The sequence below is a fragment of the Oculina patagonica genome, chromosome 5, assembly GCF_052425735.1.
Source record: "Oculina patagonica isolate OP01 chromosome 5, crgOcupat, whole genome shotgun sequence".
In the NCBI taxonomy this organism is placed as follows: Eukaryota; Metazoa; Cnidaria; class Anthozoa; order Scleractinia; family Oculinidae; genus Oculina; species Oculina patagonica.
This window is the reverse complement of record NC_135762.1, coordinates 25,440,146-25,459,796: the sequence shown is the minus strand read 5'-3', so window position 1 is coordinate 25,459,796 and position 19,651 is coordinate 25,440,146. Positions and strand designations below refer to the sequence as shown.

General features: G+C 39.4%; 4 protein-coding genes and 1 non-coding gene across 5 annotated transcripts in view; 3 read left to right on the top strand and 2 right to left on the bottom strand.

The window, feature by feature from the left end:
- The window catches only part of LOC144653540 (dual 3',5'-cyclic-AMP and -GMP phosphodiesterase 11-like), a 260,413-nt gene that overhangs the window by 206,966 nt on the left and 33,796 nt on the right, over positions 1–19,651 (top strand). The window lies entirely within an intron of this gene.
- Positions 866–5,055, top strand: LOC144653499 (DNA damage-regulated autophagy modulator protein 2-like). Its single transcript, XM_078513491.1, has 2 exons — positions 866–1,367; positions 3,514–5,055. The coding sequence occupies exons 1-2, from the start codon at positions 984–986 to the stop codon at positions 3,943–3,945; spliced, it is 816 nt and encodes a 271-aa protein (XP_078369617.1). The 5' UTR covers positions 866–983; the 3' UTR covers positions 3,946–5,055.
- On the bottom strand, positions 7,079–7,150 carry Trnae-uuc (transfer RNA glutamic acid (anticodon UUC)). The gene has a single exon. It is a non-coding gene; the product is annotated as a tRNA-Glu (tRNA).
- On the top strand, positions 8,471–17,075 carry LOC144653584 (neuronal membrane glycoprotein M6-a-like). The gene is made up of 7 exons (XM_078513620.1): positions 8,471–8,693; positions 11,089–11,251; positions 11,910–12,066; positions 12,910–13,063; positions 13,998–14,062; positions 15,307–15,372; positions 15,934–17,075. The coding sequence occupies exons 1-7, from the start codon at positions 8,573–8,575 to the stop codon at positions 16,225–16,227; spliced, it is 1,020 nt and encodes a 339-aa protein (XP_078369746.1). The 5' UTR covers positions 8,471–8,572; the 3' UTR covers positions 16,228–17,075.
- Positions 16,897–19,651, bottom strand: part of LOC144653529 (uncharacterized) — a 22,914-nt gene continuing 20,159 nt past the window's right edge. Inside the window, exons 23-27 of the mRNA XM_078513526.1 lie at positions 19,359–19,509; positions 18,992–19,054; positions 18,359–18,431; positions 18,036–18,089; positions 16,897–17,765 (exon numbers count right to left, since the gene is read on the bottom strand). Coding sequence (XP_078369652.1) covers positions 17,607–17,765; positions 18,036–18,089; positions 18,359–18,431; positions 18,992–19,054; positions 19,359–19,509 — 500 coding nt within the window. The 3' untranslated portion in view covers positions 16,897–17,606. The remainder of the gene's footprint in view (positions 17,766–18,035; positions 18,090–18,358; positions 18,432–18,991; positions 19,055–19,358; positions 19,510–19,651) is intronic.

Here is a 19,651-nt window from a genome sequence, read left to right as displayed (position 1 = left end):
TAGTACGCGCGAAAACGAGTTGCATCGTAAGACACTAGAATTTCGACGGTAATTGAGTTTTTTTCTCAAAAAGGACTATTTTTTCCATTTCAATAACACCCTTTTCACGGATTCTCATCAAAGTAAATATTCACTTTCGCACACATGTTCGGGAGAAACCACTTTGAAAGCCATAATGAAGAAGGAACTGGAAGATTAATGACTCTTTGGGCTTTTTAATGCTTTAAAAAAAATTACAGATAAGATCTATAGGAAAAACGTATCGTCCGACTGAATGTTAAATACAGACAAAAAATCTCAGGATTTTCACCGCACCCTAATTCCCTTGAAGTAATATAATATGCAATAAAATCCATATATTTTAAAATATTTGTTTTGTTTTCAGCTGGAAACACGAAAGTATATTTCGGTTTGGGTCATGTCACTTTTATTTTGAATTTTAAATTGCATGTATCTTCCATGTTTAGATTTTCTTTCCTATTCTTTCAAACGTCTCAGCTCAAATTACAATAAGAAAATAGATATCATTCCGGAATTGTGTGGGCGAAGAAATCCTCTTAATCTGCGGATGGATGAGGGAATATAAGAGTGGAAATCGAACTAAGAAATAGATCTCCTAAATCGCGCGCCGTTGATGACAGCAAAACATTCGACAAATTTTTGTTTTGTTGCTGCGAAATAAATTACCTTGTAGTTTTGTCAATTTATCGTAAAGAGAATTGAATTCATCTGTAAAACTCTATTCATGGTTATTTCTATCCAAATAATTACACTTTTGTTTGAAATGATTGGGGCATGACACGCGGCGTTAGCCCTTGACACCTGATTTGCCTGTCGCCGGTTGATTGATTTCAAAGGAATTAGCATACTCCCCCACTCTATGAGGTTTATTTGCAAATGCAAACTTAGAAACTGAGAAGAGAGGTGGATCCTCAGTCTATTCGCCATGACTTAGCCGGTAAATACGGAGATTTACCGACGGAATGGGCAACACCGAAGAGCGGGGCAGATGTTTAAGACCTGGACTTGGTTGTTTCGTGTTAGTATGGGTTTTAATAGCAACAATCGCCCTGATGCTGTCGTATTCCATTGCCCGCTCAACTGGACATGTTTCGCCCTTTGTTCCCGCTATAAGCGACACTACATCTAAGAACCCCGAAGGAGCCATCTTCGCCGAGTTATTCAACATGACCGCACTTTTTACTTTGATTATGATGGCCATTCGGTATTACCAAGTTAAGATGATAAATCGACAAGTTGAAGGTGGCGAGTCTTCGCATCTATCTCAACTCAATTTACTTAGTGTATTTTTCGGCATTGGAAGCGCTTTGGGAGCGTCTATTGTGGCGAATTTCAGGGCATTGGAGGTAAGTTTATAGAAAAAAGTTTTATGGCAGTTCTCGTTGAATTCATCAGTTATACACGTTTAAAAACATATTTAAAGTTAAGATGGCTTGAAATAAATTTACAAGAGAATTAAGAAGATTTATGCGTCTAAAACGCGGGAACTGCAATTAAGCGGGCAACATGAATTCGCCTGTACACCATCTGTGAAAGTTATACTTCATAAATTCATGGGTTTTAACCCCAAGGTGATTACAGAGTGATCATATTTTACCACGCAATCAGTTTTTGCTTTTCTCATAATTGAATGTGCCTTTTCTAATCCGAACTAGATTACTCGCCTTGGACACGCTAGAATGACTTATTAAAAGTTTGTTTCGTTCCACTTAATGATTTGCGCCATGTTAGAAGTTGAGGTTAGCTAGGCGAGCCTATCTCTAGTTCTTTAATGATAACACTGAGAATTTTAATGAACAACATCTCTACTTTAAGACTCAATTTAACGAAACCGCTCATAAAACATTTCGTTTCCAACTTCTGTCAAAACGCGTTAATTGTCTTTTCTTTTTTTGCATGAATATTCAAGTCCTTTTGAATTTTGAGATTATAAATGGATGGCCGATTCACTTTAAAAAGCCCGTTCGCATTGGCAAGAACGTGGAAAAAGTTTTACCATTTTTGAGCCACGAGTTCTTTTTCTGTAAAATTAGTCTGTTTGCTTTCCCATAGCGGTCACTAGGAAAGAAAAAATTTTAACGAGAAACAGCGAGAACCGGCTGTTCATGAATCCTTTGTGTAAATCTCGTCAACAAAAGAAAACCAAGAAAGGTCATTACTCATAATCCAGTCGGGAAGTCTGTTATTTTCATTAGTTTCTTAAATGTCATTTTGTTTGCGTTACCTAGAAACAGTTTGCCGTTTCAAAAAATTTTTCCAAACCTATAATCAACGAAATCAAAACTTAAAAAAATAAGAGCGATTTGAGTTTTTTCCTTCCTCGCATAAACACGGTTATACTTCACTGCCCACCATTCGTGAAAACATGAAAACAATTCAGAAGTTTGCATGATTTGCCCTGACCGTAACCCGCCGTGCCGCGCCCTTTAAAATGCTGTAAACACGAAGCTTTTTAAACAGATAAATGTCGTTTCGTCTGGCTGGTTTTTGCAGTTTTTAAATGCCAAATACAATTTATTGAAACCGCATCTGTTGAGTAGATCGGATCATTAGATTAGGTTTCCTTGTAGCGTGTAAACTGACCTAACGGCTTTATTTTTAGCTATTTTGTACTAAAGGTCACAACAATTTGAGTGTTTTGTAACCTCGCCCAAAGCTATACTCTTTCGTCTGTCTAATTAAACGCTCTTTTGTTATTTGATGTTTATTATTTAATGTTTCCGCTTCCTTAGAAATTACAGTTTTCAGAACCAGCAAGAAAAGACCATTCATTGGTTAACGCATTTATAATCAATAATTGTTCACTTCTCACAATTTTAAAACTGGTCTGCTTTTAAAAAGCAATTTTTGAACCCGGTTCAATTAGCCTGCGTCTCCTATCAAGACATCTGAAATTCAGGCGAGCAGGCTACAGGCTCAATGGAATCACTAGTTATTTTCTCTTGCTAGTACCGTGTTCACGTCCCAAAATCTGTGAACTGTTTGTTCGAAGTTTGTTGATGCTTACGTGTACGCCACGGATACTTTGGCGCGAAATTTGCTATTTTAACTTGTCGCTTGTTTTATATGTATTTTTTAAAAGGCCTTTCAGCCTGAATCCCTAAATCGCGTCTGCGTTTAAGGGACACTGTCACGGGTTTTTTTTTTGCCGCTTTTTAGTATAAAGTACTAAAATTGGCGAAGTTCTCTCGCTGTAACACGAAATGCGCCTAGAACATCAACATGAAGATATGAAGTAAATTGTTGTTGAAGGAAGAGTGTAGCCTTCATTAGTCCCTTCATTAGCCGGTTTTATTTTTCAGGTCTCAAGGGCAGAACTGGAAAAAATCAACCTAACTTTTTCAAGTTGTGATCTAAAGTTTCTGATGGCATGACAATAATATCACTTGTTTATAGCTTCAGTACACTGGCATAGTAATTTTTAACAAGAATCCCTTATAAACTGTATGTATTTTTAAAACTTCAGTACTGATAAAAAATTTTGATCTTTAGGCTACCAATACCTTGTCCATTGTGCACATAATCGGAGCCGTGCTACTCTTCTCCAGCGGTGCTGCGTATTGTTGGGCCCAGACCGTCACGACCTATCAGCTGACCAAGTTCAACGTCAACAGCAAATCTGTCTTCACTGCGCGACTGGTCATTTCAAGTATTCTTACATTAAGTACCCTGCTATTCTTGATCTGCGGAGGACTGGGTTACCATAAAACGACGCCTGATACTGTTTTAATCGTGGGGAACTTGGCCGAGTGGTTAGCTGCTTGGTGTTTTGGTCTGTTTGCGCTGTCCTTCTTTAAAGAATTTCAAAAACTTTCTTTGAAAGTTCAATGTATTCCTAGATGCAGTGGGCAGAATAGTGATGCTCTTAAATATTCCACCATACCTGTTTCCGGACTTGATGAGAACACCACGGACAGTGATTGACACCGGCGGCAACGAATTTAAGGGGGCTCTGTCCGTTTACTTAATGGCACCATGACAACGGCAGCAAGAAGACATTGACTTCAATCTCCTGTGTGCCCACTGTTAATAACACAGTAATGGTTATAATTATTTAGGTAGTATTATTTCAAGTATATCAATTCTTTGAAAATTAATTAATAAGGTTAAGCTAATTTAAGTGAATTTCAACATATACTTGCAAACAAGTCTTTTCATTCGATTGAAACTAACAGTGGTTTAAAACCACAAATATCAAATCTCAGAGTTACTGTTAGTTAAAAAAAATTGTATTTTTCCTGTACTGCTCAAAAATTCTGTTCTTTTGTTTTTAGGATAGCCTTAGTCTCAAAGCATTCCCACTTTGAAAGTGCGAAGGTGTTCTCTTCTGTTTACTTTTCTACTGTAATAATTCGATTTAGCGCCCACATACCAATAAGTGCAACTTTTGTTTTTGGATGTGTTCTTTTAAACCCCTGTAAATTGTGAACGTAAGGGACACACATTAGTCCGCGATGCCTTGTGTTCATTGGTCACACACTACCGGACACAAATTAAAAACTGCGATGGCTCCCAACTTTCCGTCCATTTGTTCATGAAGACTTGCCGCTTTTACGCCAATTTTGCGGGTCAACAAGTCCGTTTTAGAATCTTTGCCAGATTTGATTCAGGTCCTTTGAGATGCGAAGAAAGTGTTAGAAAGTGCCACTGAAACAAGCCCAACGCAATTTTTAATCACCCTCCGCCCTTCCCTTGATCTTCCAAAATGAAATTTATAGGGCCATGGAGAGCGCTAAATCGGGTCATTACGGTAGCAACAGTAGACTGCATGGTATGGTAATAAGAAAATGTTGAACGCTTTGGTTAATACTGAAGTTATCAAGAGACTGGGTGTCTTGCGAACGCAGTATAGTTAGCGGCTTCTTGTTCATTTATAATTTTCCCTTATTACGGAGACGGAGAACAATACAAACAGTTAATTTAAATTATATCGAAACAAAATATTTCCATATTATTTTGTAAAATTGCTGGTGAGACACATATGTGTGTCTATACAATATTATTTTCATTTGAATAAAGAGTGTTTCAAAGAAATGAGGAGATTGTTGTTTGGGGGGTGGGGGTGGGCACGTTTCCTGTAACATCGAGTAAACACAGCCAGTGTAAACTCCATTGTACCTGAAGAAGGCTGGTTTGGCCAGCCGAAATATAGTACATAACAAATTTCATCATTCTACGTTGTATCGGTCTCTGCTTTTTAATTTCACTTGTGAAAACGCCGTTGCACAAATAAACCGAAGTTACACGCTTCGGCTCCTCGTACTAGCCAGGAAATTTTCAGGGCAACACGAAAAATATTCAAACTTAACTTAGTGATCAGGTTATTCCCATGGCCTGTCCGCCAGTTTTTGCCTTAACCCAAAAACGCGTTGTACAAGAAGCTAAGACACCTAGAAATTCAAGGAGATTTCGGTTTGTCCAGAGTAAGTTTCAATGTTAGCTTTGGATTCAAATGTGGCCAAATAGAGAATTGGTCAAAATTCGAATTATCAGATGAAAAACGACGCGTTTTTTTTTTAAGCTGAGAGCTATTAAAGATCAGGAAATTCTGCACAATTTAGTGATAGCTGAGAAATGGACTGAAATTTAAATGTCTTAAAGAGGTCCTTAAACTCATAGCTGAGATAACTGAGATTACAACCCGTAAACCATCAGCCCTATAAAAAAGTGATTGCAGTCGCCTAAGAGAGGTTCCCACTATAGTGACTGGGAAAATTCATAATTGTGGTATTTTGAAAAAGTGGTCGCTTAGAAAAGGTGTCTTGGTTTTCACGTGACGTCATCAAAATTCTAAAACCCAGAATCGCAAGACCCCTGAGTTTTATCCATCACTGGCTATTAGACATCCTTAATATATATCTTGGTGGACGTTATTAGCTCGATAGCATTCGCCGTCTTTAAGATAGAGCATTTTGAATTTCGGAGTTTCGCGCCATACGAGATCAAAGATGGCCGCCAGAAGGCTGTCACGTTTTCTTTAAAAAATGCCTTATCCTGCGATTTTTAACAATCTGGACAGTTGGGGTTTTACGGGAAGTGTTTATGTGAATGTTTATTGTTCATGAGGGTGATCTGACCGCTCTTTGTAGCAGAATTTAAATGCCGGATGTTTTCATTGATTTCCGGCGGCCATGTTGGAGTCCAAGCATGGCGTTTCCATACTGTGCTCTCTAAATTTGCGTGAAACATTTTGACGGATAACTTGAGTACGGAATAAAGCACAGACCTGAGACTTGGACAAGGAGTTTATATAGTAGTTTTCTATTACCTGTAATATTCTTAATTTTTGGACTCAATAGTTTTGAATTTATTTTTTCGCGGCGTGACAGTGAAAACCACCTATAGCTGACTAGATAGCACCTGCTTTTTGGGGTAAAGGATGGGAGACCATCGATTGATACAGGAACGTTGCTAGAAAATGAACATCACGGTCTTCGCCCAAGAGAGAATAGAAAGGATGCTTCGGTTGCTCCTCGTCAGTCTGAACTATAGATATCGATCAGTTCTGGACCTCTCTTTGTCACGCAAGGCTACGACTTTCAAAGTCAACAACACAACGCCAGTAACGCTGAACTATTGACGCAACTGCGGTTTGTTTGGTGCTTTAAAGCATTTTCCCCTTATTTTGCACCTGTGTTTAAAGTCAGTGAAAATTGGGCCTAATTATTTGTATAAATCGCGTTTTGAATTTTTCTTTTGGTTCTCGATCGTCACCATACGGCAAAATTATTTGGTCACAACTGTACGTTCTGGAGCACGTTTGGGAAGTATCGATGACGATTTTGTTGACATCAACAAAAACAATGAACTCAAAATTACTAATCATAAGCGAAAATAAATTGCCCAGTTCGGTTCAGTTGCGAAAAAGGTCTTCTATAAAGTTCTAAGGCTTCCGGTGAGAGCCAAGCGTGACTATCGGTCTTCTCTTTTTTTAGAAAGAAAAATAATAACTTATGGTAAAAAAAAATAAAAACTGGCATTTATTAAAAAGAATTAATGTAACAAAACGTTAAAAAAAGCTTTTGAAGGAAAAAAAAAGGAAAAAAAAAATTTGTGCTTCCCATACCGGGAGTCGAACCCGGGCCGCCTGGGTGAAAACCAGGAATCCTAACCGCTAGACCATATGGGAATTACATGTGGGTAGGTAGAAAAATTTAAAACTTAACGTTTCTATTTTTTTTGTTTCAAGAGGTTTTAGAATATAATTGCCTCTAAAAAGTGTCATGATGTGGTTTGAGAGTCTCAAATATTACCAGTGAAAACCTTACAACCGAGGAAAAGAAACAGCACCAGGTTTACATGCTTTGAGTAACTCGGCACGTTTGGGATTTAGCATCGCTTAGAATTTACAGACAAAAGCAGAAATGGAAATAATTTTCGACAATAACTTTTTTAGAACTCAAATAGCTTTCGAAACCATTGAAACTGAAAAGGTCGGTAAGTTTTTTTGAAGAAAGTAAAATTCGTATATGGACAGTTTGAAGGTTTACAGCGAACATTGTTTATGTAGTTATATTAGTTATGAATAATTAATAGGTTAAATATTTGCCGCTTTGCATACATTTAAATCGTGGGCATGAATTATACGCATGAGTAATCGCTGTGAAAAATGTGTAATTAATTTTAACAAGAGGCAAATGAGAGCGAAGATAAAAGAATACCCAAAAATCAGACAGAAGACTTCGTAAATTCGATATTTACCAAAAAAAAAAAATGATTCAGCTAAGCTAAAAAAATAGTAGACAAGTACAGTATGTATTGTTTTCTAAAACCCGAATTTTTGTCGGCTTGTTCGTAAAAGTAGGTACACATTTCCCTTTTATGTATGTTTTTGATAAATTGTACTTGTTATTTTACCTTAGGGACGGACCATTAATTTTTGGAGGGGTATGAAAAATATTGAAAAAAGTTGTTCACAGGGCCTAGAAAGACAAAATAAATTGTTTGGAAACACGATATGTATAACACAAAATAGTGTGCATTTTGAAATAGAATGTTTGAAGAGGTGCATCAACTAAAAGAAAAAGTTTGCAGAGGAAAATGTTTCATACCCCTCCCCCCCCCACCCCGTCTCCAAGAAAATAATGGTCTATCCCTTATGCTGCAAAGAGATGTTTAGCAATACGAGTTCGGGGGTATAACAGAAATGTGTGTTTTTTATCCATTTTATAAATCTTAAAACTAAGGAACAAAACTTCGTGAAATGGATTCTAAAATTAAAGGGTTTTATTTTTAAATCTCCAACGCAAGTAGTCGGCCATCATTGACATTAATCTAGCGTTCAATTTATCAAGGGCTTTGCAAATAGAAATTAATTTATCTCAACATTAAATCTTTCAAAACAGTGAGAATGTTTTTTTTTTCTACTAAAGATATCCGTGACGTCACACGATCGTGATTGATTGGCAGGTACCAATCAAGCGCAGTTTACAGGTGCCCTCCAGTTTCCTCTCGCCAAACGAGGGGCAAAACAAATCGTTTTCCTCGTTGGAGAATTGAAATAGTTCGCAAAAAGATTCTCTTGCATGCGATCTCTTGAAACAGCATCGCAATGTGCTGCGGAAGGATTTGCGGACGGCTGTACTTAGCTTTTAAGAAGCTAATTGTGCGATTTTTGGCCCATCGCGCAGGGCTGCAGAAAAACCATTTACTATGCTGCCGACGATGCAACGGTAAGGATGATATTTCTTTATTCAGAGTGTTTCTTTTCAAGTATAATTTACTCACATAATAGCCTGCGTTGCTAAATGCACAATTTCGTTTGCAACATGCTTTCCCTAGCTTTTTTTGCGTTTCGAAATTCACTAAAAGTATACTTTTCCGTGCAAATAGAACGCTCAAAGCGTCCTTCTACGAAACGCTACCTGTCAAGTTTATTATACAACCTGCTAGATTTTTTGTATAAGCGTGCCAACGCCTGGATTAACGAGAAAAAATGTTTCGCATCGGAAATTGTGATGCGCACTTTTCAATGATATTAAAACAGATCTGATAAAAACGTTACCACTTTCCGACAAATAAAATGAGCAGAAATTAACTTATGGCTATTTCAATACGTTTGTCTATTATCGCATATTTACCATAAAAGCATTCACATGATTTCATTCGACATTTGTATTAATAAACAAGAAAATAGCGAGCAGATCTCGCCGAAGATTTCACAATTTCTTTGTCCCATGTTTCAACAACTAAGATGTAACTGAGTTGAACTTTGAAACTTCAGTTTCTCTAAACGTATAGTGCGTAAAGGCTAAGTAAAAATTAAATTAATACAACATCAAAAATAGCTTAATTTTGATGCTGTACTGCATAATAAATATATGTTACTCGTACCAGCCAAGGATGTTGTTAAGTCGGAAAAAAAATTACCGGAAGAAAAAATTCTGCGCGATCCAAAAAAAATCTTCACCTCACGATAAGTCCGAAAAGAACAAAGAAAATTAATTCATTATTTAGTCAATGACAGCCATCGAACTGCTACAAAAACTTTGCGTTTTTCTGGTATTTGTCTTAGAAATCAAGATTTTACTAACTAGATTATTCGCTGAATTTACTGGAAGTAAATAAGGCAAGGTAACAAATTAGTTAGATAACAAATATTGATTTTCTTAAGCGCGCCTTTTGTTTAAGGCATTGGCCATGCCGTGTACAAGTGGATTTATAATAATGTCGTTTATCAATGTACCATAACACCAAAAGCTTTAACTTGTTCCAGGCTCGCAGATTGTAGAGAACGGGTGAATCAGACGCGCGAACTGTAGTGCGAACAAGAAGGGAAATAAGAACAGGGGACTGAGTGCATTTGTTTGCGCATTTTGTCCGTTTATCTATAATGAGTTTTCAGCAGGCTACAAGAACTTCGAATTCAGTTTTTTAATCAGTGAAAATTGTGCCAGTCAAAATCGAGGTCAAGTTTGGTGACTTTACTTGGCTAGAATAAACAAGTGCATATCGACAAGATCCTCATAGCACTCGAAGAGTTTCCAAGTTTCCCATTTTTGCCATCCAGTTAAAACACAGCGAGAGTAGTCAATATATTTTTACGTCATCATGGCGCCAAAGGAATATATGTCTTGTTGCCTAGCACTCAGAAAAAATCTGCGGTCTAAGACAATTCTCGGGGCTGTAACCCTAATTGTATCTGTAATCCCGTTATAACACAAATAAATGCTTGGTGCTAGGAAATGTCTTCACCAGGAGAACTCACTTTGCGATCCTTTATATTAGGGTCGGGACACACTAGGCGACAAGTCGCAGCGACAGGTCTCTGCGACAAGTCGCCCCGTATGTACTGCTTCAAAACAAGTCGCTGCGACAAGACGCTTGTTCGGTGCACACGCAGCGAATTTGGAAGAGTGGGAATGTGAACTAACTTCAAAATCAATATGGCGAAAATACATGACGCTCTCTCATTGGTTAATATATATTTTGTCGCAGCGACTTGTCACAGAAGAGTATCACCATGTCACACGAGGCAACATGTTGCTGCAACTTGTCCCCGCGACATGTCGCCTAGTGTGTCCCGACCTTTAGCGTTATGAGAAAACGACTTTCTATCGGCTTCGACTTAAAGGGAACTGTAAAACAGTTCTGGCCAAAATAAAAGGTTAACAACAGTGTAAAATCGATTTGGTTATTAAAAGTCGCAAATTCGTTTTTTCATTCGAATACTGGGTCTTTTATTTGTCAGTTTTTGATTTTTTTGAATTTCCCGCGCGCCGCCATTTTTGGATTTTATGACGTCACTGCGTTGCCGTTATTGTAAGGAAGCAGAGGTTTTTTGTGTGAAACAATTGGGCAACGCACTGACGTCATAAATTCCAAAATGGCGTCGCGCGGGAAATTTAAAAGCCATAATCTTTTTCCTTAGAAGTTGTCATTAAATGCCTATTTCTCCCTTGTCCGGTAAAATTTGAAATTTACGCAACATTTCAAACGACTCAGTGTCAACGTGCCTCAAGAGCATAGGTTCCCTTTAAAAGATCAAGCGAAGCTCTTTCCAGTGGTCAAAGCCTGTGGTGCTGGACATTGTTCTAATTGTTCTCTCTTTTCCTTTTCAATCCCCAGCATGTTGCGGTTCATGTAACCAATGTTGTTGCATTTGCTTGTCACGTGTCCCTGTTGCGTCACTGATCGCTTCCTTTGTTTTGGGGCTCGGTTTCACTGGATTCGCCCTCGGGCTCAGTGAAGGAGTAAACAACCTTAACAAATGGCTTAAGATGGATATAGTGTAAGTTCAAAATTTACTGTTAACTGTTAAATTTAGCCGACCCCTTCTTGTAATAAAGCCTCTTAATTTTAAGTAACACTCACCCCTCCACCATCACGTACCACCATATTAATTATAGGCCTTTACAGAAGACGAAACTTCCATAAGTTTCGTCGAAGTATTATTATGGTTTGTATCCGAATCCACTCTGTAGAGTTTTTATCTTTAAAAAGATGAAAAAATCTCATTTGCGTTCTAGGAGACCAGATTTTAAGTACACCTGTTGCTGAGTATACCTGGAAAACTAAGCCAAGTTTCACGGCGCCCTTGGTGGTCTTGGTGTTGTTTATTTGCCTGATAGTCACATTTGTGGTGATCCTTAGGATCGGCGCAAACGGCGCAAAAAACGGTCCAGAGTCTGCATTTGTGGAAATAAAAACCTTTGCATAATAAATTTCTTATTAGACATTTTAGCGTGAAGTATATCGCTGTAAACCAAAAAGGTATAGACTTAAGGCGTCAAGATGCTCCAGTCACGAAGTTACTCCTTTTTAAAACAAACAAATAAACAATTTTACAAACAAAAAAACAAATAAACAGTCAAACAAGCAAAACAAGATAACCCATTCGGAAGTAAGTTATTAATATCATAAGTTAACCAGGCTTTTCACTGTTGCAGGGAACTGGCCTCACTTGGAATCATGTTGCTCGGAGTATTTTTTGGCGGTTTATCAGGTCTGGCTCTGTTACATGGGTTTGCAGCAACGGGACGAACAAGGTTTAACTGCTGTGGCGGCTACAAAAGACGCTTACTGGGGAGGTGCTGTATTGGCTTTGTAAGTACAGTCTTGCTCCTAGCCTGAAGCTAAATAACGCGCGTGAGATTAAGCGAATAGCAACGTGCAAAAATGACCGCCTCTTTTCCAAAGAAAATTGGGTGTATTTTTTTTGCGGCCAATCCACTGAAATGAACAAATTCAGCCATAGTTTAAGAATAAACGTCCGTTATATTGAGGTCCTGAAAGGAAAGGGTATAAATCCCATTTTCCCCAAATCCCATTTCTCAGCCTATTGTTTTTCCACATTTCTCAAATCCAAGTCCCAGTTACATTGTTTTTTGATTGTGACTCCAAGTCCCACTGACCCAAATCTCATTTTCTCAGTGAAAATTTGCCCAAATCCCAGTTCCTATTTTACCCCTTTAGGCCCCTCTTATAGCCATTTACGATAAGGCTTGGTGCAAAGCGGGAATTCTGAGCGGCAGTCGCAAGCACCCAAACAAATGCTACATTAGTAACCATGGGAAGCGCAGCGGCCTAGTGGTTAATGCGCTGGACTTCGGATCGAACGGTCCGAGTACGTTTGAGCCCTGGCGGGGTCATTGTATTGTATTCTTGGGCAAGACACTTTACTCTCAAAGTGCCTCTCTCCACCCAGGTGTATGAATGGGTACCGGCGACACAATGCGGGTGGGGGGAGGAGGGGGGTGGTACCCTAGGTTGGACTAGCATTTCATTCAGGGGGGAAGTAGAAATATTCCTAGCCGCTTAATACTACGGAAACCGGGATACGTTTAGGCAGTGTGGGCCCGGGAGTGTGGGCCGCATGGCTTGTGGCTTCCCCCCATGTTCGAATGAGATTTCGAGTTACGTATTAAATGTATTCATTCTTCTTCGCAGTTGTTTGGCTGGCATTACATGATGTTTTTCATCTGGATGTTAATTGCTCCAATTCTGATTATTCCACTCATCTTCATGGGAATGTTCTTTGGAATATGTCAAGTGCAAGTCGTCAAACAACTCGGTGTGACATGCATTAAATTCAGTGAATATGGTGAGTCAGAAAAGGAAGCCCCTTCAGTGTCAACATACGTAAATACGAAAAAAGTAGAGATGCTTATTAAGACTAATTGTCACTAGCGATGGAGTTGGACTCGAAAAAAGGGCGCCTACGACCAGGGTTTAGCCCGCTCGTATTTTTTAAATGGCAATAGAGAGCAGTTCAGGCGGAAACACTTTAAAGATTATACGGAAAGCAATATACATTATAAATATTGCAAATAACCTTTCACGATTGGTCAAGTCTCAAGCACGTAGAAACTCGGGAGACTTCTTGAGTGATAGGCATGTGTCATAAAGACAAGTGCGTTTATATATTTAGCAATGAGTGAAATTTGGCCCCTTCTCTTTAATAAAATTTCCAATTAAGGTGCTGTGAAATTGTACTTTTGAGGGTCTTTATCGGTAGGATACCATCCCCGCCTAGAAGCGGCCAGGCCTACAACTCTTTATAAAGCTGGCTACGCCCCTGACGACTTAGTAAAAGTGGAAAACCGGAGTCGTAAGAGGAGTTATAAGCTTGACGGAATCGGAGTCGGAAGAATCAGAACGTTTCCATTTTCTTCCGATTCCGCTTATGACTCCGTTGTTTATGAACCGCTGCCCTATGTGCCACTCAGGCATGATGGGCAGTAAGTAAGTAAGTTTATGATCCAGTAAAAAGTTAAACTAAGTTTTCGGAGTCGCAAGCAGAAGTGGAAGATCAAGCCAATCACAATGCTAGTTCTCAGGCCTTCCGAGTGCTTCCTTGCCTACGATCTAGTGAAAACTAGATTGTCGGAACGAATTCATAAGCGGATCGAAGGCTTTGCTTACGACTCTGTCAGTTTGATTTTTACAAGATCGTAACGCTCTGCGCTTCTGATTTTGACTCCAACTCTAACTCCGTCGCTAGCGAGATTGATCGATCATTTTATTGCTGAACACAGGTTTGGACGACATTGTTAATACAGATGAAGTTTGTGGTGATGAGGTGCTTGTATTCTGCGAGGCGGTAAGTTGTGGCTACAGTTTCATGTAAATGTCGTTAAGTTTCTCTTCGTTCAGTTCTCTGCACTACCAGAAGCTTTCATGTGGTTGATAGTCGGGTACGCCTAAGTTTGATCTCAGCGTTTATTTACTGTTATTATACATTAAAATTACTTTGGAACATGTAATTGGTCGAGAGCATTCAGTCAATATACAGTAGCATGTGAACTTGACATGATAACCCAATTTATTATATAAACATCAGTGAAATACCAGGAAATCTTTCGCGCGAAAAAATCATATCTTCACACGTGAAAATAACATGTTATTTTACATGTGAAGATATCGATTTCGAAACATTTTCTGACAAGTTTGCCCTGTTTCAATGCTGAATGAGCCAAGTCGAAACATCTTCGGATCTTCCTCGGCAATCTTCGGCAATCTTCAGATATCTTCGGAATTTTTCGGAAAAGTTTGGAAAATGTTCGGAAACATTCGTACGACCTTCGGACAACATTTTGCAGATCTTCGGAAATCTCCGGAAAATGGTCGGCAATCTTCGGAAAATCGTCAAAGACATCGTAATTAGTAGGTTTATATAATAAACAGAATATTACATGGTTGCTTGGAGATATAAAATTTATCTTCTCGTGTTCAAATCGATATCCCACTCGTTCGCTGCGCTCACTCGTGGATATCGATTTGAACACTCGAAGATAAATTTCATATCTCCGCGCAACCATGTAATATCCTCTATATCTGCAGCAGATATTGGGTTATCATGTCGAGTTCAAAGTCCGCCTAGTTTCCAAGCCCCTCGTTCGTGTAGTGCTGTCAAACTTTTGAAAATATGGCTGAGCGATTCGCCTCCGTTTCCGAAGAGGAATTGAGAGTTTTGATCGAGAGCAAAGATTCTAAAAACACCAAGAGAACAACAAAAACAAGTGTAAAAATTCTGAATGATTATTTGAGGGAGAAGAACCTGGAGAAACCACAAGATAAAACCGCTTTGGCCAATGTTCTGACGAAGTTTTACGCCGGCGCTAGAAAAAGTGATGGCAGTCTTCGTTTGCAAATCGTTTGAAAACGTATAATAAAACAATTATTGAATTCGGTTTTTGCATGATATCGTGAATTATCAAAACTTCGTGTCTGTGTTATCTGCCTCAGCCTTCGGCTTCGGCAGATAACACAGACCTCGGTTTTGATAATTCACGATATCATGCTCAACCTCATCCAATAATTCCTTATTGTTTGTTTACTTTTCAGATGACAGGTGCCACTCCTTATTTCGCCGCAGCATTTGTTGGTGGACTCTTCATCGTTGTGGGCATGGTGAGTAGCATTGATTATGACGTCACGTAAAATAGACAGAAAATAACAGCTAGAAAAGGTCAGTATAGCGCGCTTGGGCGGGTCAAGGTCTTTACTTCGAACCTAGCCAGTGTCGTGAATCGTCTTGTGTTCTTGGGCCTCACATAACCGAAAAATTTCAGCAGTAATCTGCGATGGACTAGCATCTCACTCAGTATTCTCGTCCCCAGAACTGCCTGTCCCTCTCAGCCGGCGGCGCCCTTTGGACTACGAAAACGTGGCTCTGGGGACACATAATTTGATTGGTTAGATTTTTATAACGCGAATTTATAAATCTAGCCAATCAAATTAACTACTTTAAAATCCCTTTCTGATAAGATAGTTCTCAGAGCCACCTTTTCTGCGTGCAAAGGCATCGCCGGCTCAAAGGGTCAGGCGGCTGCCGCGGCTCCGTTCTGGGGACGTGAAATACTCACTCAGAAGAAGCTAGCCGCCTCATACCTTGGAGGAAACTATAGGGGTTATCAACGGCTCTGATGATATGTGTGAATGTTTCTAACGAAAGCCTTGTTTCTCTTGCAGTTCCACATGATGTTCGTATTAACAGCAAACTACGCCCACATACATGATCACAGAAGAAGACCCAAGCCCTCAGAATGTTCCACGTGCCGGGCATGTTGCACTGTGAAGGACCCGGGCCGTTATGAAGAGTGCTTCCCCGAGCCCCCGGTAGAAGAGGTGCAATTAGCCATGGAAGAGAAACTGAAGCTGAACGCTGGGGACCCTGAAGGGGGCGCACATCCCCACAACCACCCCCAATGGGAATATGTGTACGACTACGAAAAAGAAACGGCGATACTTGGCAAGAAGTACTAATCGCTATGCCAGTTGACAAAAGCATTTACCAATTCATTTTAGAAAAAACAGTGTAAAAGCAATGACGAAGAGGACATATTTCGACATTTGTGAAACCGTGCCTAGATAAAGACGGACACTAACGCATCAAGTTCTTTTAAATAACCAGCTCTACAAGGGCGGTTTTCAAATGACTTCCATAGGGGATTATGCTTCACAAAACTCGTGCCACGTGCGCCTTTAACCAATCAGAAAAAACCCTAAAGCCAACCGCGATTTTGACTGACGCGACTTTCCCGCCCTTTTCGTTGATTGCATGTTTTTACTCAGGTTTAATTGGTTAACCTCGACATTAATGAACAGCTCTTTCATTGGTCGGGTCTAGTTTTAAGTCAGTCGTATCGCCCAAACAAGGTAGTTTTTTTGGCGTAAGTAGTGTTTTTATCCCCTCCTTCCCTGGCCTTTATGCTCTTGAAGGTTAGGAAAAAACTACGGCAGCATTTTTGAACAACAAAACTGTTTTTTTTTTCAACATGACAATCACATTATTAACCGCTAATGGTGTACAGAGCACTTTATAGTTCACAGTTGAGCAGGAGGTTGCACAACCGATGCAGCGTAGTTGTCCTAAACATACGGCACGATTAAAAAGTATTTTATTCTATGTAAATAACATAAACAATAGCTTTCTGGCAACACAACGCGGCAGGCTTTAAAGCAAACGAGTATTTTTAATTTTTTGTGCGACGGATGCAATGTTTCATTTATTAGCCAAATTAAATAAACAAGTATAGCTGAAATATTTCATACTTTTTAATTGTAAATATTGATTTTGGATTCATTCTTCAAATAAATGTGGACTGCGAGTAGTTCCTGAGTGAGGATTTCCACGTAGAACGTCGAGGGGGAAGCGACAATCGCACAAGAATAGAACGTGGCCGCGCAGCGTGGACGAGAAGCGGGGAAAGCGACATTTTTCTCGCGCGTTGTTCGTTTCTCGTCCACGTGGCCATGTTTCATTCTCGCACGTTTCAAGCTTCTCGTACGGCGATCCAAAATTAAAAATAGGTTGCAGTCCAAAATTAAACTGACATGGTGGTGTCCAGTGTTGTACAAGTTCTCTTTCACCTTGCTATTCTGGTGCGCGTATTGACTGATATTTCCACGCAAGTGTGTGATTGTCACGCCGCGTCTGTCACGCAACTGCAACATCACGCGCTGCGACTGTCACGAGAAATCTCACGCGACCATTTTCCCTAAACAGTGTCGGACGAGGCTTAACGATGAGTTTGACCTTGTTCGTCAGAACAGGTTATGCGGTTCGAGGATACAGTTAACGGCATCCCGCATTTTTGTGCTTCCTGCATTAATTTTCCTTGACACTCGTCCCATTCTCCCCGTTACAGGAAGTCCTCGTAGTTTCCTTCTTTCATCTTGCTGGACTCCAGGCCCACTCGGTCCCGAGCCATCAGTGGCTTCATGGCCGTGAGCAGGCTGTGATAGAGGCCTGGGAACAATATTTCCTGAGCTGCCAATAACTGCTTTGTTCTGTGGCGCTCCTGTTTATCAAATAAAGCAAACGAGGTCGTGACCCTCTCTAAAAAAGTTTAAAATATTGTTTGCACTGGTTAACCTGCCCGGTCACAGTGCCAAGGCACAAGTGTGACCACGATCAACTTCCCATATTTTACATTAAATTTAAGGAGGTGGGGTTGAGGAGGGGTGGGGGGTTGCGGTACCAATTCTTGCCCCATTTTATTCAGTGTTACAGCCGCGCCACCAGCTCTCACGAAGTTCTTCCTTGAATAATAAGCTCAAAATTTACTTACCTTAGGTGCCTCAAAACAAGCAGGACAATTCTCCGCAATCACCGGTAGTTTTACCTAAAATAAGACAACATGAATTAGTTCATAGAAAATGGGTTAGAGTAGTTAATATACCAAGCAGAAGAGACTGGGTTTCATCACATTTTCAAACGCCAAATTGTCTCGAGTGTTTGATATATCTTCTCAATCGAAACTAAAACTATGGGGTGAACGGAGAAAAAATAGTAAAAAATCTATGCTGATTAATATCAGATAACCAAACCATCATCAAGATTACGAACTTGTGTTGCGGAAATGCATACGTTTTTATACATATCAGCAGTTACCTTCTCGGCAAACCTTCGCAGTTCCTTCTCGCGAACGTAAACTAGAGGTCTGATAACTCGCAAGTCGCCTTCCCTGAAAAATAAAACAGATGGAACTTAGGGAAACAAGAGATCAACGAAACAAAACCCCTAGAAGCCGTTCACAAGGAAAGATAAGACGTTAAGTTAGCAGAAACGTAGTTAAACATTATATCGATAATGAATCATCATGTTACTACGTAATGTTTAATAAATGAGCAGCAGTGTTTTATCAAGTTTAAAACACAAGGCGCAGCCGAGTGTTTTAGAGTTGATAAAACACGAACTGCGAATTTATTGAACGGCTTAAAAATCTTCTGATGTAGATCAACTCATTCTTGCACTAATATTTAGATTTGGGGTTATTTTGGCCTAGAAAATTGGACGTAAAGTTTAGCCGTGTCTTTATCAGATATAAAGACACTCATTAAACATTAATTTCTTTTGTATTTTCTTTATGAATTATTAATGAGTTTTTTAATGAGTTTTTAAAGTTTAGAGTTAGCCTAGTTAGGGTCATTCTGTTCAGTGTTCTTGGGACTATCAGTTCTCCCGTCACCCATTAGTATAAATAATAAATAGCTACTGAAAAATTGTTAAAGGATAATGACTTACAAGACTGTGTAGTTCGCCTTCATTGTTCGCAAGAGACCGTTGTGGAATACTGACATCAAAAAGCTACAAATGAATTGAAAGAACAAGAAAATTAGTTTTAATACTCCAATAGGAACACCAATATCTTCGCACAATATATAACTTGTACCGCACTTTATGTTGTTACAATGCGTTTAGTTAGACTACGTTCTATTTATGTTTACTTGACGACTACAAACTCCCTTTTGTCCGTCAGATCTTTTGTCTGTGGATAACCAGTCATCATTCGGTTTTCTTAATATTTGAGCTTTTTATAACTTTTTATAACTTAAGATCCCAGTTCAACATAGTATAAGCGCATTGTACGCTTTTTTTCGTAACTACACACCTCTCGGCCAAGTCATCTAAGTGTTGCCCCATAGCTAACACGTTGTACCCTTCTCGCCTGGCACATGCGTACAATCGGCCACGCTTCATACGTGAACAGAAGCTGCATATTGACTCGCAAACAGTAAGTTGGGCTGCCTGTTGAATAATGCCTGCGAGGGAAAGAATGTAATAATTACGATAAATGTTAAAGCACGAAGCTTGTGGGTTCGTTTGTAAATTAACTGGCTAAGGGAAAGAAAAGTTATATATAGCAACTGGCACTTAGATATTTGAAAAGCCATTCTCGTCCCC

Coding starts and splice junctions, on each gene's coding strand:
- LOC144653499 (XM_078513491.1), top strand. CDS start 984: ATGGGCAACACCGAAGAGCGGGGCAGATGTTTAAGACCTGGACTTGGT. Junction 1,368..3,513: donor CGAATTTCAGGGCATTGGAG/GTAAGTTTATAG, acceptor TTTGATCTTTAG/GCTACCAATACCTTGTCCAT.
- LOC144653584 (XM_078513620.1), top strand. CDS start 8,573: ATGTGCTGCGGAAGGATTTGCGGACGGCTGTACTTAGCTTTTAAGAAG. Junction 13,064..13,997: donor CATTAAATTCAGTGAATATG/GTGAGTCAGAAA, acceptor TGCTGAACACAG/GTTTGGACGACATTGTTAAT. Junction 14,063..15,306: donor TGCTTGTATTCTGCGAGGCG/GTAAGTTGTGGC, acceptor TTTACTTTTCAG/ATGACAGGTGCCACTCCTTA.